Genomic DNA, 17,223 nt, shown 5'->3' with positions numbered 1-17,223 from the left:
CAGTCCCTCCAAAGAGAGCCTCTGCCACACAGCACCAAGGCTGTCATGCACCTCGAGACAGAGAACAAAGAGCAGAGTCCTGGCTCACCTGCCTGAGACTGTATGTGCACAGCAGAGCAGGGCCAAACCAGCACCCGAGCATGGGAAATTTGTAAAGTAGTGCCCCAAAAACTGATGGCTGAGAAGAACATGATCTTATTTACACAGTCCAAGCCTGCCAGTAAAAGTGAAATCTTATCCTTAGGACACACCTTTGCTGGTAGATTGGGCCAGCTGGACGAGTTGAAACCCCATTTTTAGCCTTTTGCACAGCCACGAAGGATCAGAGGAGGAATTGTGACTTCCAACAGTTACCAGAGCTGAGTTACTTCATCTTCAGCTGAGTTATCTGCCATGAAGACTCAGCTAGTGCCTGACCTGAACACCCTGTACCCTTCACAGCATTGGAACAAGCACAGTTGCCACTGCATCCAGAGTCTAAACCATACATAAATGCATACCCATGCTAAAATCAGGTGTGCGGGTTCGCATTCCCATTTCTCAGTGAGAATACGGCTCTGAGAAAGAGTGAGGCACGTCAGCACTAGAGGAAAGAGAAGAAGTGCCAAGATATTTTTGAAACTTGGCACAGAGGAATTGAAGTTTCTGATCTGAGGATGTTCTTCCTGCTTGAAAAGTAAGGGGTTTAAAGAATGATGAAATTTGCATTCTTATCTTCATCCCTTTCACTTTCTCCAAGCAGTTCTAGCCATATAAATGCAGAACACAACTGCCAATGAGAGCCAGGAGTCTGAATATTTTACACAAAAGGCAGCAAATGAATTAGCCTTTCCTACAGTTAATCAAAACTGAAATGCGCTGTCTCATCCTAAGGCTTACCTTGGTTGAAATCTCACGACTGCTTCCTGGCATCTTAAAGCCATGTTCTGTGCATAGTCATTAGCTGAGGATCCAGCCTTCCCCTGCCACTCTGAGAGGCCTGGCAATGCACTTTCCAGCTCCTACACAAAGCAAAAAAAGAAAGTTGATTGCCCTGTTACTACCAATCAGTCTTAACTGAATATTTTGCTTTAAGAAAAAAAGAGCTCCACGAAATGGAATGCTGATTGTGGCTTGTTATTTTTTAGTAATAATCTGGAAACAACTGGAAAACACAGACTAGAAAAGGTTCTAAACAAAGTAGTATCTTCTTTCTCTGTAAAATTTTTGGAAACCAAAGCAGACTGTAATCCATTTCCTGTTTATTAGTTAGATAATAGATGTCAGCATCTGAGCTAGGAGGTGCTATACACAGAGTTCAGTATTTTTTTGGATATGTATACATTCACATTTCATTTGAAATTATTTACTCACAAGTCAGTAATATTTTATTACTTGGGCATTATCAGAAAAATTTTGCCTGACAAAAGCAAATGCAGTTCACTTAAACAAGCTTTGTAAGGTTTAACCAGTTTCCTTTTCCTTTTGCTCTTTCCTTTCCCTAGCATATGCACAGCTTTATGAATAGAGTATTACTGCAGGAGTAAAAGGCAGTGAGGAAAAAAAAAAGTCACATCAGCCAACCTGCCACACAGAAAATAAAAAAGCCAGTTTAGTCCAACAAATTGAGGGAGTAGGAATTAGAAAAGTATGTATTTTACTCCAAGCTTTTGAAAGCCAGTTGTAGGGCTGTGACAAGATGTGTTCAGCACATCTTAATTTCCTTACCTATAAAATGGGTTATAATATTTCCCTTGCATTTCAAAGGGGTAACTTAATGAAGTTCTTTGAAAATGTAATCATCAAAGTGGGACTCTTTCCTACTTCTTTATTAGCCTTTATCATCCAATATTTTATTCTAATAGTTTACAAAATTAAAATACAATGAGTTTTGCAAAACAATAATGTTCACTTCCACTGGCAAAGCAATGAGTCTGATTTTGCTCCAGTTTCAAAGCTTAGTTAGAAGCCTGGAAGTCGGAAGTTTGGATAGGACTGTTTGGATGGGAACTTGGAGGGCTGAGGTCATTCTACATCTACAAAAACAGTGGCTGCCTTTACTTCATTCTCAGTCTGCTCTATCTTTACAGATTACGAGTGAAGCTTGTTTAGAGATAAACTGTATTTAAACAAAACTGAATTATACTTTTATAAAATTGTCAACTTTATAAAAAGTTTTAAATTTAAGAAAGTTGCCCAAATGGTCTCCTCAGGAGAAATATTCAATGCCTACTGCTCAGAATTAATGATGAAGGACTAAAGGACTAAAAAAACCCAAACAACTGGTAAAAATAAATAAAAAGTCTCATCACTGGCATTTTACTTCCTCTCCATGATGACATTTTAACTATAGGATATTTGTTGCATAAGTGAACGTTAATTCCTCCTACTTAGTCTATGAGATGAGCATAAAAAGAGTGCTGAAATCTATCTCTATAAAGAAGCAGCTGTCACCATCGTGATGAAGCTGCTCAGGAAGAAGCAGCCATGTGCTAACTCTAACACACACACCCATCCGTGGGGTATGTCCTCACTGCATTTATGAAGTGCAGACCTGCCCTGGGGCTGAAAGTACCTTCCCTGCCAGTTGAAGAGACCTGTGCTAACATTAAATTAGTTTGCTTTGTATCAGCCACTGCAGTAGAACTGACCCAGCAGAGGTTAATCAAGCTTTCCAACCATACTGACTACCCACAAGGGGCACATTTCCAAAACAGACTTCCAAACCAGAGACTGGATGTTACAAAGCGCTGGTGATGTCAGGGCAAATGAATGAAAGCCTCACTCAGCTAATTAGCATTACTTTCCTTTGTTGCCCTTTCTCTCCTTCAGAGCCTTCTAGGACAGGTGTCTCCCCCCCTCGTCATGTCTATCTAATGTAGTTTAACATTGAATGAATGATATTTTATCCAAAAATGGTGATAATGATTTGGGTTACAAATGGACAGCAGTTTTTTGCAGCTGTTCTAGTTTTTCCATTACTATCTTAACATTATTTTCCCTTAGTTATATAAAAATTATCATATGCTCTTGGGGACTAAACAGGTCAACACACAGTTTTTATTAAAGTTCAAGGTGGAAGTGGATTGAACCAGTTCAGCTTATTTTATTTGCCCAGAAATCTTCAGTGGTTTGTTGGTCTCCAGATAGAAACAGGCATTTTCTACATTCGTGCTTAGAATCTCTTGTAAGGACTGGGTTACATTTTGCTAGGTATTGGACCTGACAGAAAATAGAAAGAATAACACTATATTCTCTAAACAGTGTAACTTCTATATGGGCAACAGCAAAGCTAGAAGAAAGAATTCTGCATCATCACGGTGATGCATACTGAAAATATTCTTTCTCAAAGAGATTTAATAACAGAGACACGTAGGAGGACTACAAGTGAGATCTCAGAAAAACCTCTGGAACTGAAACTGGGAATTTGTATTATTTGTCAATCTGAGGGATGCAGACTAGGGGGAGAGAGGGAAGAGGTCAGGACACCGTAGTTCAGGAGATGACTTTCTTATGACTGTAGTAGCATTAGTGGCTATTTCTTGTCAGGACTTGAATCCCAGCTTTTTATGCCATCATATGACAATATGGGGTTTCAGGATACAGTAAGATACCAAAAGAGTCAACAGCCATTGACTTATAGCAGTCCAAGGCCTTGTCTAGAGTTCTTGCAATAGCCTCAACACTTAGACATAGATGTGCTTAGCTTCAGAAGCTGACTGCAAAAGCTCTTAATACACATAAAAAGAAAATTTTGGGTGCTATGTAAATGAGTGAAACAAGCATTTCAAGTTAAGCAAGTGTACCTTATGGATTAAGCCCTCTCAGTGTTGTACTATTTAAGTTAATCAAAGAAAGTCAGTCCAGTTAAGTTGCAAAACCAAACCTGCATTCAAGTGGTAAATTTGCTTCAGCAGAAACCTCTTCCACAACACTCCTCTCCAGTATCAGCACAGAGGACATGGCAATTCAAGATGCTTTCTGCTAGATGAAAGGGAAAGCTGAGGACAAGAATATATGTTGGTAATAAGTGCTCACTTGCAGGCATGATGTTTGAGGACTTGGGGGGGTTTTGGTTGTTCTTTTCTAAGTTTTTTTCTTTGTTGTTGTTCATAAGTTATGTCATTGGAGCGTTAAAGAGTAACCTTAGGGAAACACCCTTGATGGAACTTCTATTTCTAAGAGCAATGAAATCCATTCCTGATGTGTCAAAGGCATCTAACAGTATAGTGCTGTCTTCTATTGTATTTTTGTTTCTTCTTCACTGCAGAGAGTGAAGCTTCTATAATGAGGCTGTATCTGGTAAGCAGTCTGTGAAGAGGGAAATCTTCAGGCATTGCTGAGAAGTCTCAGTGCTGCATGATATCGACTTCGTACACAAAAAAATACGTGGGTTTGGAAGCAACCAAAAATTACCATCATGGATACGCTTGTTCAAATAACTAAGCTTCTGTTTCACAAGCTAAATTTTTTTTAAAACCTATTTCCCCCCAAAAAATCACAGCATGTCATAACCCATCTATGTCAGAGCATCCGAATTACAGTACAGGCATAGAAACCTTTGCTGTGTTTACGCAGCAGCTTAGTCTGCTCTTGAACTCCAGAAAGTGCCTTGCATCCTTCATATGCTTTATCCAACACACAAACACTTCCATCTCTCTTCAAATGCAAGCACCATGCAAATATTGTACCAGCATTTAGGACCACAGCTCTGGCATACCTCATGGTGCTGTGTCAATACAGAAAATAGCCAGGACTGAGTCCTGAGCAGAAGGGCCTCCTACCCCTCCTGAAATTGCCAGTCCATACAGGAAAATAAGTACATATAACGGACAGTGAATTGAACAGATTTAACCCACGATGTGAGGTATGGCTTAAACATAAACAGTTTCCCAAAAAACTGAACTTGCAGACTGCTTGACATGTTCGTGTGTTTCTGTAGCTAATGTGTTAACATCAAATCTGTTTTTCTGATGCCTGTGCATTTAAAACCACAATTTTAATGTAAATTTACTGGAAGTTCTTTGAAATCCATGCAATTTTCCCACTTAATTTATACTCAAAATACAAAATTTCACACAGCAGTTTTCAGCATTCCCACCTCTAGGGCATTGATTCTCAAGCCACCATTTCATTTTTATAGTCATTTACCTTGATTATATGACTTTAAAACTAAACTTTCACTGTCTCTACCTATTAGGTAGCACGTTTAGTGTCACTTTATAAGTATTTCTCAGTATCAATAAGGAATTTGAGGATGACTCATTTAATAATCTATATTCATGACTGTGCATCAAAGGTGACAGGAGAAAGGATTAGGCAAGGAAAGCAGACTTTCCATTCCTCACCATCTGTTCTCACACTGACACCCCTGAGTATGTTCTGAGCATATGCTTCCTCACCTCTTGAAGTCAAATAAATCCCAATTAATTTGTTTTTCTGTAGATTAACATTGCAGAATTACTAAAGAAGCTCATGAAACCATAGGAAAGATGAAACCAAGTAACTGGAGTACAGCAGTGTAATCGCATTCCAGCAGCCTGCCTCTCTTTCCGTCATCCCCAAGTTGGCCACCTTTGCTCTACTTGAACACAGTGGTCTGTTCCCTCTCAGTGACCTTTCTACAATGGAAATCCCCTGGATTCGCACTAGTAGAAATGCACACAAAATTGGTTCCCATCCAAACAGACTTTAAAGCTTCCAACACATGTGACAACCTTATTTATCCCCCAATAGCCTATTCTGATTTTAAAGGGACAATTTTCTGAGAAAGCAGCTCACGGGCTTATAACACATAGGAGCAAGTAGCAAACATTTCCTTGGCCTATCAGAGCAACACCTTTAAAAGAGATACCATCACTGCAATATTGTCACCGTTTCTTTCTGATGCCACATAGAGTCAGGTAGGGAAACGAGGAGACTGTTGAAAAAGCACTCTGTCCATAAACTCAGGAAAACAAGGATGAACAGTTTAATCACCATGTGCAGTGCATCATGCTTTTCTTTCATAAATGCATGTGCTCAGATATTGCTGTTTGTCAGCTCAAAACCAGCTGCTTGTAAGTACATTGTTTATCTCATAGAGTGGCTTGGTGCCAAGGTGTTTCACAAAAGGAAGGTATATGCACAGTGTTTCAAAGCATCAGTCTGGTCCACTTTTCCAGATAACAACCACCTGCCATATACATATAAAAAACAGCTACTAGAAACAGCACAGCAGCAGTTTGCTTTCAGCTTCAAAATGGAGAGAAGCAATTGCTACCAGTTCACAACTAGGACTGCTAACCCAGACAGCTGCAATAGGGCTTGGGAGGTCATAACCCACCAAGGATCCCAGTGAGAACCCCCACCCAGAAACAAACCCTTTGCAGAGCTCTTCTGCAAGCAGAGCCTTGTTTTTCATAGGCACCATTAACAAATCCAGTAGCCAGATGCTTGCTTCTTTAAGAACAAAAGCCCTTGAGGCAGCTGAAGATGCAGCAAGGCAAGCACTAGTGGCCAAGAAGCATGCACATCCTTACTGAGAACGAAAGCTACATGAAATGTAGGGCTTGGTAGATGCTTTATCCAAAACAGCTTCCTTCTGCAAACTGTTCCAAGAGGCAAATGTTTTCCTCTACAGCAAGCACCACAGAACTCAGTGTAGATATAAGATATCCATCAAAAAGTCTTTCTCAGTACTAGGATACAATTCCATCTATGAATGAGTGGAGTTTCTGTTATGGAGGAATGTTTGCTTTGTGTTTATGTTGTATATTACACTTTATTACACTTAAAGCTCTACACTAGCTTTCATCCCTCAAGTGTTCCCATCAAATCAAAGGTGAGATAAAATGGTGCCTACACATCTTACCTCTTCCAGTATGCCAGAGATGGGAGCAATGGGTAGTGTGGGGGCCCAGGACCACTTTTGTCTTTCCTAATTCAAGCCCTTGAGTCACGTGAAAATTATCTGCCTGACACTGCTTTTCCTTCCAGAGGCTGCATATCTAAGCTGCACTGGCATTTTTTGGCAGTCTAATTATATGCTCAAAAAATTTCCCATGAACATATATCAACATTTTCAGTTAACCACTTCAGGCCACGTAAAATACCATAAAGCAGCAAATGTGTGCTGTGTTAGCTCTCATTGGGTGAGAGATGCAGGCATGGCATACACAGGGAGCGGGCAGACGGGAGACTTGGAAGTAGTTGAAAATGCAGCTATGAGACAGATCTTGCCCTGTTTATGACTTCTTCATGTCTCCTTTTCCTGATACACTCCCTTGTGTATCAGGACTTATCCTCTTATCCTTTTCCTGATAACACCTCCACTTGTTTTTCATAGAGAAATATTTCCTATTATTTTTCTTATCTGCTGATAACATGCACACCTCATCTCCCTGCAGCCTAAATAATATTACCTAGTAACACAATACGGTTGCAAAAAATCAGCAATTATTAATTCATCTCAGGGATGAACTCCAGAAAAACATGCAAAAAGATTAGGGCAAAAGTTGACATTGATATTCTGAAAGAGACTGTGCTAATACCATTGGGATGCCATATGCTTTTGCTTTTTCTTCTGGGATTCAAAATTATATTCCTCACTTAGAAGGTAAGTCATGCCATCCAAGGTGATGAATTCCCATTCTAAACTTGAAAAAATGAAGCAAAAGAATTCCTGGTCTGTGATGGGTTCAAAGCACTTCAGAAAGTGCTCTGCAAATTTCTATCCACAAACGGGAAGGGAGGAGAGACAGAATATAGCCAAATACATTATACATCAAAAAAAAGATGTAAATACAGACATCTGTATTTACAGATGTCAGGCCTTGTGCCTACTGCAGGCTGACAATCTACCAACGTTAACATCAACTATCTTGGTTATGAGAATATTTCTAGCTGAGGGGACCTGCACCAGAGCTCCACCCCTTACACTGCACATGAGTGCACATGGGAAGCACCGGGGGAGAACAGGCACTTCCAGCAGCTGCTGGGAGGTGGTAACTCTGGAGTCTACATAGCATTGTACCTCCACAGACACCAGCAGAAGCTTCTTCATTTCTAATCTTCTTTGATAGCCTTTAGAAAAGTTACAGTTCTGTTCCCCTCAGTTCAACCTGGGAAGCCTGTGGGCAAGAGCACTGGTAACAGAATCTGCACTGGAGTAGATTTATTATTTAAAGATGAGAAAAAAGAGAAAGTGAGATAAAAAGAAAGTACGAAATCTCTCCATTGGCAGCCAAAATACCAGTGCAAGATATCCTCAGTCAAATAAACAAAACAGAAAGAGTCCAATCAAGTACAGCAACTACCAAGATTTTTATATTTGGTGCAAGGAGTCACAGGAAATCTGAAGAGATATATTTGCACATCTTCAGCTATGCACTCCACTTGCTTCTGACAGCAGTTGCAACACACCCCTCTCTGCAATTCCCTGTCTGAAAGAAACTGTCTGTTGTTACAGGAGGGTTCCAGGACTCCAGGTCCCTGAAAATTGGGGTAGATTTTTGTGGGCTCTCAGTCACATCCTGGATTACCAGGGAGTCCCACTTTGCATTTCAAAAGGTATGTTTGCTCAGACACTGTGCCATAAACCTACCCTCAGTAAATTTAGCTCTTTACCTGACTTTCCTCATGGCTTTTTCCATTTTCTAGCTTTGCAATGGGCTTAGGTTTTCTTAGCTTTAAGTTGCCCATTTCAGGCTTTAGAGCATAGTCGATTACAGCTTGCTGCTTGTGCTGCTGAGCGTCTTGCAAAGGCAGCTGCCTTTCCTCTAAGACAGCAGCGTTGTCCGGATAATTTTCTTTGTTATCGTCATCTCTGTAAGAAAATAAAATTGAAATGCATCAGGCAGGACTGCAGACACCTGTCAAAACATTATGAAGGAAGAACAGCAACAAGTTCTTAGCTATTCATGGCATTTTAATTTTACCAAGTTGAGTAGTCTACACATCAAACACTGCATATGTTAGTAACGTGAGTCTGAGAGGATACTGTTTATTGTGAAATCACAAGCTAAACTACTCTTCGTATTATTACACATTCAACCGTGGAGCCATTTAAATAAGACTAGTTTTAGAGGCACTCTTTGGCTTCAGCCCTATAGTTCATATTCCCCAAATAAAATCTGAAACTGTCTTTTTCATGCAGAAGACCTTTCCCCGTTCAATGATTCACACTAGGTTGTACTCTCACAAAAATGTTGTCACACAGAATAATGCCTCCTTATAGTCACACTTCCCTTCTGACAGTCTCTGGTTTTGAGGGTTTTTGGACAGAGTGAGGGAGGTAGGCATACAAAGTAGGGTTTGAACAGTCAGAGATGTGTTTGGGTGGAAGGGACAAGTATCATGTGCTCCCAGTTTGGAGAAAAGGTCATCCTGTATAACAGCACATCTGGTGGTTTAAACAGAAACTTGCTCATGGATGCTCAGGTAAGTACTGAATCTGAGACAGATATTTTCAATCTCCACCTAGCCTACAGAGTGCAACCCATCCTAAGAAGACCTTGCTAGCCTTATCCTCACCCAGTCAATCCAACCTTAGACTGGGCTAATGCCTTCCACTGGGAGCGTCTCCCTGGCACCATTAAGAAAGCTACCACAATGCAGAATGAGAGGCTGCCTGCTTAGTTGGCAGGATAAGCAGCTCAGCATTACTGCTCCGAAATCCCTGGCTGTTGCTTAGTTTGCAGGTGAAATTTCAGATGTTAGCTTCAGCTGGTAAAATCCTAATGGTTAGCTGAGAGACGACCACTCTCCTGATGTGAAACTTCCACAACTGAGGGAGTCAAGCACTATTGAATTAAACCCCCCTGAGATTTTTTTTTAGAAAGTATAATTTCCTAACTCAACATTTTCTCCTAAGGATCCTGAGCTGCCAAACTCACTTTCCATCTGTGGCCCATCAGCATCCAGATGGATGCTCGCAGGGTGCCTATGGAGCTAAACACCATTGCTGCCCATGCCATCCGCAAGTGTGCGCCAAGGCAGTTGTTATAGTTACAGGGTAGGGTGCTTTATATCTTACGGGCATTTCATCAATGTGCAGAAGTGTTGCTAATTTTAAGGTAACATCTGATTTAAAAATCTTTCCGAAAGGTTAAGTTGCATCGTCTAGCAATCAACGTATACTAACACAGCCATGAGAGACACATGCCTCAAGAATACTTCAGTTAAATTACAATTTGAAGGATTTTTTTCACAGCCACTCATCAATGAGCATATCCTTGCACAGTTGCAAAACTCCTCTTACTACCACTTTGTACCAGCTGCTGTACTGTAAAATTCAATGTATTAGCATCAGACCTGCATCTAAATGAAATGTGAAGACCATATTTACTCATATAATAACAAGAGTACTTAATACTGTTTACACAAAAGTATACAAGACAAATATGCATTTCCTATAACTACTAATACCTTAGCAGGTAATACCCTAGAAATTCTGCATTTCCTTGAGAAGAAAAGCTTTTTTCTAATGGTTTAACAGAAGCACTCTGACAGCTTTATTTGTTGCCAATGGATTTCAGACAAAATTTGCAGTAGAATACCTGGGGCTGGAACTGCCTGCTTGATCTTCATGTACAGAGTCTGAATCCCCGTCACACCTTGAAAATGGATACAAAATAATTGCTGATTTTCTGCCAGCTGCAGAAATTTATCTTTTAGTAACATGACAGTGCAGCTCAAAGTATAAACGCATTTCTCTTTCTCACACCTCAGTTGGGGTCATTTAATGCCATAGCTGCTCCATGGTAGTCCAAATCTCAGAGGAAGAAGAAAATTTGAGATGTTAAGTGCACAAATTTGGTATATCATTTTCAGCCAGAGGGAAATAATGATGACAAGGAATTCAGATATTACAATAAAAATTACAGGAAGATTACAAGAAATTCTGTATTTTAATTGCTTATAGTATACTTCACATTTAAAACAAGAATTAGAAACAATTAGCTAAGGGTGTTTTTCTCCTAGACTCACAAAAATATTAACTATAGTAGAGCAGTCATTCTTTGTACAGCAGGAAAAAGAATCCCCAAATAAGTTATAAAGTGATCATTAGTCTTAAAAAGTAAACTAGCAGACTGTTTTAAGATGCCTAAAATCAATTACATCCCTTAAGTTACAAACAACAGAATTGTCATAACGCTGCCTAATCAAAAGAGAAGTCTGGATAAATATGCTAACCACTCAGTGTTGAACACTATATTGTGCAGCACGGCTGAACTTTGCGTAATGATATAACTGCAAAGCCTATGAGCAGTCTTTCTTCAAATAAACATACATATATATGCATACACTCCTAACAAATATGCAAACATCCCTTCTAGGTATTATTTCTGGAGAAAAGTCGGGGCCCTCTCCTCAACCTCTGTTCATACTCACAGGGCACAGACACTAAGCAGGCCTGGATCACTTGAAGTTTGCTGGCAGAGGAATCTCTTCATTATGAGGGAAACAGCCTGTACTTCCGCTGACTTGTTAAATTTTCAGAAGAATTGCCCCTCTTAGGACAGAGCACGTTAAGTGATTAATTCACAGCTCTGCATTGCACTTTGATGGCAAGGTTTTTAATACATTCCTCTTTCCCACCAGTCTTCTGCTAGTATCTTTATCAAAAGCCAGACTGCAGCAGAAAATATTTAAAGGGACACTCAAGTGTTTACACTTCCTGAATACATCAGCATATGAATAAAAGCATTTGGTGCTTGCAACTGGAATGTATGACTACAGTTGCAGATCTCCCCTAATCACATAGCATTCCTGCAATGGATGCAGTTCTCCCCACAAGGCACAGTGGGATCACAGATAGAAGACAGGGGTTGATGTACAAAATTGATAAATTCACTGTAGAAATCTAGTTGCCCTTGCCTCTTGATGCCAGTCACACCTTCCCCTCTGGTCTATCACTAATCACCTCATCAAGGTGTCTGACACCAGCAAGGTGTGAGGATAGGACATACTGGGAAGGAGGAAGCCCAGTATGAAAGGAACCTGGAACCTAGATGGAAAACATGATGAAAAATTTCAGGGGGAGAAAAACATAGCAAGGAAATACACTGTGAGGAGACTGTGCCAAGGTCAGAGTTGGATGGACAGAGCTCCCAGCACAGACACAAGAGCAGGGTAAGATGCCACCAGGCATGCTGTGCACCATGGGCCAAGCCACAGTCAATAAAGGCCAGGGACCCTCTAAAGGGACAAATTCTCCCTCCTGCATGTGCCACAGGAAGAGGGGAGAGGAGGAAGCAGTTCTGCTACCAGCTTCACTCAGCCCCTCCTCTCACCAGTCACCACACTTGGCAACCTTCAGTCCTGAAAGACCATTTTGGTAACTGGGAACACTCTGGAGGGATGATGGATGACTGAGCACAGGTCCATCAGCCAAGTCTATGTGTGCATACTCCTTAACTTGAGGAAGTGCCCTGGCAGCTGCTTTGCCTGAGCTGGCTCTAATAAGGTGATCCTGAGAAGTAGAGATCCTAACTTAGCACCCAGCAACTGATAAAAGTCATAAAACAAGACAGAACTTAAAAACAACATAAGTTAGCATGACAAAATGTATTTGAATAACCGGATAGCAGTAGGTAGGAAAGATAAGCAATAATGAATCAAAGACGACTATGTCCATCATGTAATAAAAAGATTGTGATGAAGTTCAGAAGCAACACGCTCTGAAATTAATAGAAATGTTTCTCTTTGTAAGAACAAATATTAATGAAGAAAGCTCACTCACACAAGACAGTGCTTGAGGCCAAGACCATAGCAGGACTTCTAAGAAGATAAATTCATGATATAATGCAAATATCCATCATTAAAGCACAGAGTGTTTTTACCTTGGCTTCTTTAAGAAATGCATCTCATGCCACCTGTCTGCACAGGTCAACACAGACATGCACACACTCTTCCCTTCTCACCAGTAACTTGTAAATCTTGTTGTCCAACTTTAGCTATAGGTAACAGATAGAGGGATATTCAAGAGTTTGGTGAGTTTTGTGATAGCTTGTGGCCACACAGTAGAAAGAGTTCCCACCAACCCAAAAGCTGCAGCAGCATCTCACTCATTCCTAAAACATCAGAGAATGTGCCAGAACAGCTTCAAGTCATAAATTAATATGGGTTGAAGCTTACTTTGGGCAGAAATTATGTCTTTTGAGCAAACCAGTGATGTGAATCCTTTGCTTTCAGTGCCCAATCTAACTACTGACTGATGGATATGTCTCTTAAAAGTAAGTACCTCCATTACTGAACTTACGGCATGGGCCACAGTCAGGTCAGAGTACTGCCTCTTTATTTTTCTTCCAAGGATCTCTGGTTAAATGGGATTAGCTTTTTTAACTTTCTTCCATTTTCACCTTTCCATAGGAGCCATTTCAGTACAACTTGCAAACTGCTCCTTTTTGCTGACTTGACCTTTAAGATGTTCACATGACCAAATTCTAAACTAGGCTGCACGCATGGCTTGCTGAAAGCTTAGCAACCCCAGGCACTTGTCTTGTCTGGAGAAATGTTCCTGAAATTATTGTATCACTGATTTTGTATCATTCCGGAAACCCTGATTTTGCCTTTGCTGCAAATAAAGACAGAAATTGTCAGATGAGGATGTCTAAAGTTGCATGGCAAGCTCTCTCTTTATTCTGCTAAATAAAAGTAACCTATTTTCAGATATGGCCAGCACAAACTACTAGTGCTGAAATCAGTAAGAATTGTGTATCCTCAGCAGTTCTCAAAAAAGGCTTTGGGGGGAAGCTCTAAACAGGATTTAGGGAAGTCAACTCTGGAAACCAAGGTTGTTCATTTGGACAATGCTTTTCAGATGTCATTGTTCACTTGCTTTGTTTTGTACAAGCATGTTTTTACTTCTATGTTTGGAAAGGTAAGATTAAAACTTAAAGCCCCTGAAACAGAACCAACAACAGCTTAAATGAGGGAGATTCACCCTTCAGGCAATGCCTGGCCCAGCCCCAGCTCTGCCATGCCATGCCTCTCAGCTGGGCACAGCACAGCACCGCCTTCACCCCTCTCCCTGTCCCCAGGGGCAGCACTGGCACCACGCAGTCAGCCTTTGTGCCATCCTGGCCTTTGTCTTACTGGTCACATGAAGCACCACAGAGAAAGTCATCACCTTCAGGTCCCAAGAAACCTTAAGGGTAAGGCAGGGAGAGGGGCTGCTCCAGGGGAATCTCTACTGGAAACTATGGATGTATTTGGGGACAGAGAAGAGAGAAGAAAAAAATATGAAAAATGTACTATCTAATCTGGTTATTCTTCTGTGAAGGGGGAGCATTCCAGAATTTTACAGACCACAATTTCTCACTTAACTAATAGGAACACAGGAAAGTAATAAAAAAATACTTAATGATTTTTATTACTTTCTATTAAATCTTGCCATATCTGCCACAATCACACAAAAAGCATGACTAAGATAAAATGTTAAATAAAAATTAAATAAAGCAAGGCAATGTAAGCAAATAAAGCAAAGCAATATAAGAGAGGGAAATTATTTGGATCCCTATGAAATGTTACTTTTCCTGTAGTGACTCTGACAACACTTATGGATGGCTCAGCCAATTACAGCTTGGCCTGCTTTCATAATGTATCCTGTCCCCACAACACTTAGGCAAACAGCTCACTGTCCAGCTAGGGCTTTTTAAATTATGAGCGTATTAGCAGTGTAAAACTCACCTAATACACAAACAAATCTATAAATAATTTCCTTCCTGAGAAACTGCTGGGCACATTACTGCTGAAGAATCTTCCCTAGAAGCTTTTCGAAACAATCAAAAGCATGCAAAATAATAGAGAACACCAAAATTTCGGTGATTTAGACTGAAATAAAACAAAGACCATTTCAATTGTAATAGTTCCTAAAGCCTTTGCCTTTCTAACTTTCTAATGTTCTCCCTTATGCTGTTCTGTTGTCTCTGTAAAACAACAGCAAAAGTCAACATATATATATATCTCCTTATGATCATGATATATATGAAAAGCCTTCTAATGAGTTTATGGAATTGATTACAAAGAAATGACATATTTGGTACTTGGCTTGTCTAAATAATGTATAGTTATTTTTTCCAAAATATTTGCAAATTATTTTTTTTTCTAATAATACTTGCAGGAAGTACAGACCATGTGTTCTTAGAAAACTGACATGCTTGTGTTTGTCCAGATCATCAGTACCAGAAATGAGCAATATTTTCACAGGAGATTTATCCTACACTGAAAAATCATATATTTAAACATGTGTGATGTGCATCAAGCATATATTCTCCCAGAAAGGTAAATGCTAAATGGTCAGAGAACATGTGAAGGCAGCTGTTTCATGCAATCCTTCCCATACAGTCAATAATACTTAGATTACAGAAAACTGAATCAAAATATATGACAGATAGCCTGGGACTTCATACATACTATTTACAATTATTTGCTACAGTAACTAAACTCATCATTCTTATTTAAAAATAAGGACATCTTTAAAGTGTTCACTTACTCTGCTAAAGCTGTCGTGTTGAAGGAATTATCCTGAATGCTGAAACAGAAACAAGAAAACATCAGATAAGTCAGCAAGGCAGGCAGGCTCCCTGTCTCCTTCTCAGTTGTAGGAACACATGCACAAACATGGCATTGCAAAGCAAGTCTCTGTGTGTTAGCTCTACATGTACGACTGTACCTTCGGCTGCTCTGCACATGCTCATAATCAAGGAACCATAGGGATTAGTCCTACAACACACAAAGCCCATCCAGCAGCGCTTTGAATTAATATAGGGATGCAGGTAGTCTGTGAGGCTCAGAAAGGGATCATAATTCTTTTATAACTCTAACAGTGCTGCTAATAAAGGCTTAGGTTTACAAACAAGCATTTGGCATTCTGTCCTTTAAAAGGTTGCTCTATGTAATTGGCTCATCAAACACAGTTGTTTTTATTACTTAAATAGGGTTGCTCAGCTAAGATCTCTAGAGGATTTTTCTTCTTGTTTAGTGGTCTCTTACACACCCAGCTCATGGCCAAACTCCAGGGGAATCTATGAAAAAATAATGTTGCAGAAAGGACAGTTCAAGTAGCAAAAGGTTATTAAGACAACAGCAAGCAATAGATTAAACCGTTCCTGTGAAAGGAATAGGCTGCTGTGCTCCTGCAACAAAAGGTTTCAGATCTGATGTAATATATTCAGTAAGGGTCAACTCAGGATACAGTAAACTGCTGGTTTTGAGGCAGCAATGGAATTCCCCCTCAAACAACACCTCTCAAACCTAGTAAATACACTGTTGGATCATCCTGAAATCTTACAGCAGCGGGGAAAAAAAAAAAAAAATCTCACTGCTACATACCAAAGAGGGGATTTTTTTTCTGTTTGGGTGGGGGAGGAGAAGGCAGTGCAGACACCAGCATCTTATGAGCCCTCCTGTTTGTGACAATGGCACCTCGCAGATGACAGCACCAAGCAGAGCAGAGACGTGCAGCGTCCTCCTCCCTGCAGCAGCTTGTGCCGCTGCTCGGTGTTGACACACATTTCCCAGGCAGCAGCAGCAGCCAGGAGTCACAGCCGTGACAATTTCCCTTCTTCCACCAACAGCGCTGTGTATCTTATCTTCACCTTTTCCTAGCCTTCCTACCTGCTTGCACACACTATTTTGTTCTTTTCTTTCCCATATTTGTGTGTGTATATATATATGTCCGTTTATATAATGGCACAAATTACCTGGGGACCAAAATATCACAGCCAGTCTATAGGGACTTCTGCCCTACAGAGTAGCAGGTTTTGTGAGAGAAGGGTGAACAGAAAAGCTAAATTTAATGGTTAGCATTTAAATCTTGCCTTAGACCTAAAATTTCAAATTTTTTCTCCTCCTGTTTCCAGTTTCTTGGGTTTGACCATACAAATACAAATTTCTTCATTGTTTTTCTATTTGCAGGAGAGCACCTGAACAAAAGACACACTTCTAGCTGTTGTGGCAATCAAAAACTCAATTTACATGTTCAAAGAGTAGAGGGGGTCATTAAAAAATGTGATATTAATTTTAATAAATACCTTCCAGAATGCTTAAGTGCTTGACTCTTCATTTTTAATGGTTAGGCTAGGTTTACAGTCAGCATTTCAAGTGTGGAATGGAGGAATCACAACTTTTTATGACAAAATCATATTCATAAGTATCACAGCTTGATTAAAGTAGAGATTAAAGAGAGACTGGCTATTTATCCCCACTTGCCTATGCACACCCACAGAAGAAGGAGAGCGAACACAAAACGGTCTTGTA

The 17,223-nt window shown here is 40.1% G+C and overlaps 1 protein-coding gene across 10 annotated transcripts in view; it reads right to left on the bottom strand.

The window, feature by feature from the left end:
* FAM13C (family with sequence similarity 13 member C) overlaps positions 1-16,433 on the bottom strand; it is a 57,436-nt gene extending 41,003 nt beyond the window's left edge. For 6 of the 10 annotated variants that reach the window (XM_074874386.1, XM_074874388.1, XM_074874392.1 and 3 more), the window contains exons 1-4: positions 15,458-15,579; positions 10,518-10,574; positions 8,587-8,785; positions 880-1,001 (exon numbers count right to left, since the gene is read on the bottom strand). In XM_074874386.1, coding sequence (XP_074730487.1) covers positions 880-1,001; positions 8,587-8,785; positions 10,518-10,574; positions 15,458-15,519 — 440 coding nt within the window. In that variant the 5' untranslated portion in view covers positions 15,520-15,579. Of the gene's footprint in view, positions 1-879; positions 1,002-8,586; positions 8,786-10,517; positions 10,575-11,352; positions 11,421-15,457; positions 15,594-16,296 lie in introns of those variants that run through there. The other 4 variants (XM_074874394.1, XM_074874395.1, XM_074874387.1 and 1 more) reach the window with 4 other exon arrangements.
* Positions 16,434-17,223: the final 790 nt, after the last annotated feature.

This window comes from Strix uralensis, chromosome 7, assembly GCF_047716275.1.
Source record: "Strix uralensis isolate ZFMK-TIS-50842 chromosome 7, bStrUra1, whole genome shotgun sequence".
Classification (NCBI taxonomy): Eukaryota; Metazoa; Chordata; class Aves; order Strigiformes; family Strigidae; genus Strix; species Strix uralensis.
Note: the sequence above shows the minus strand (reverse complement) of the source record. Positions and strands in the feature narration are given on the sequence as shown.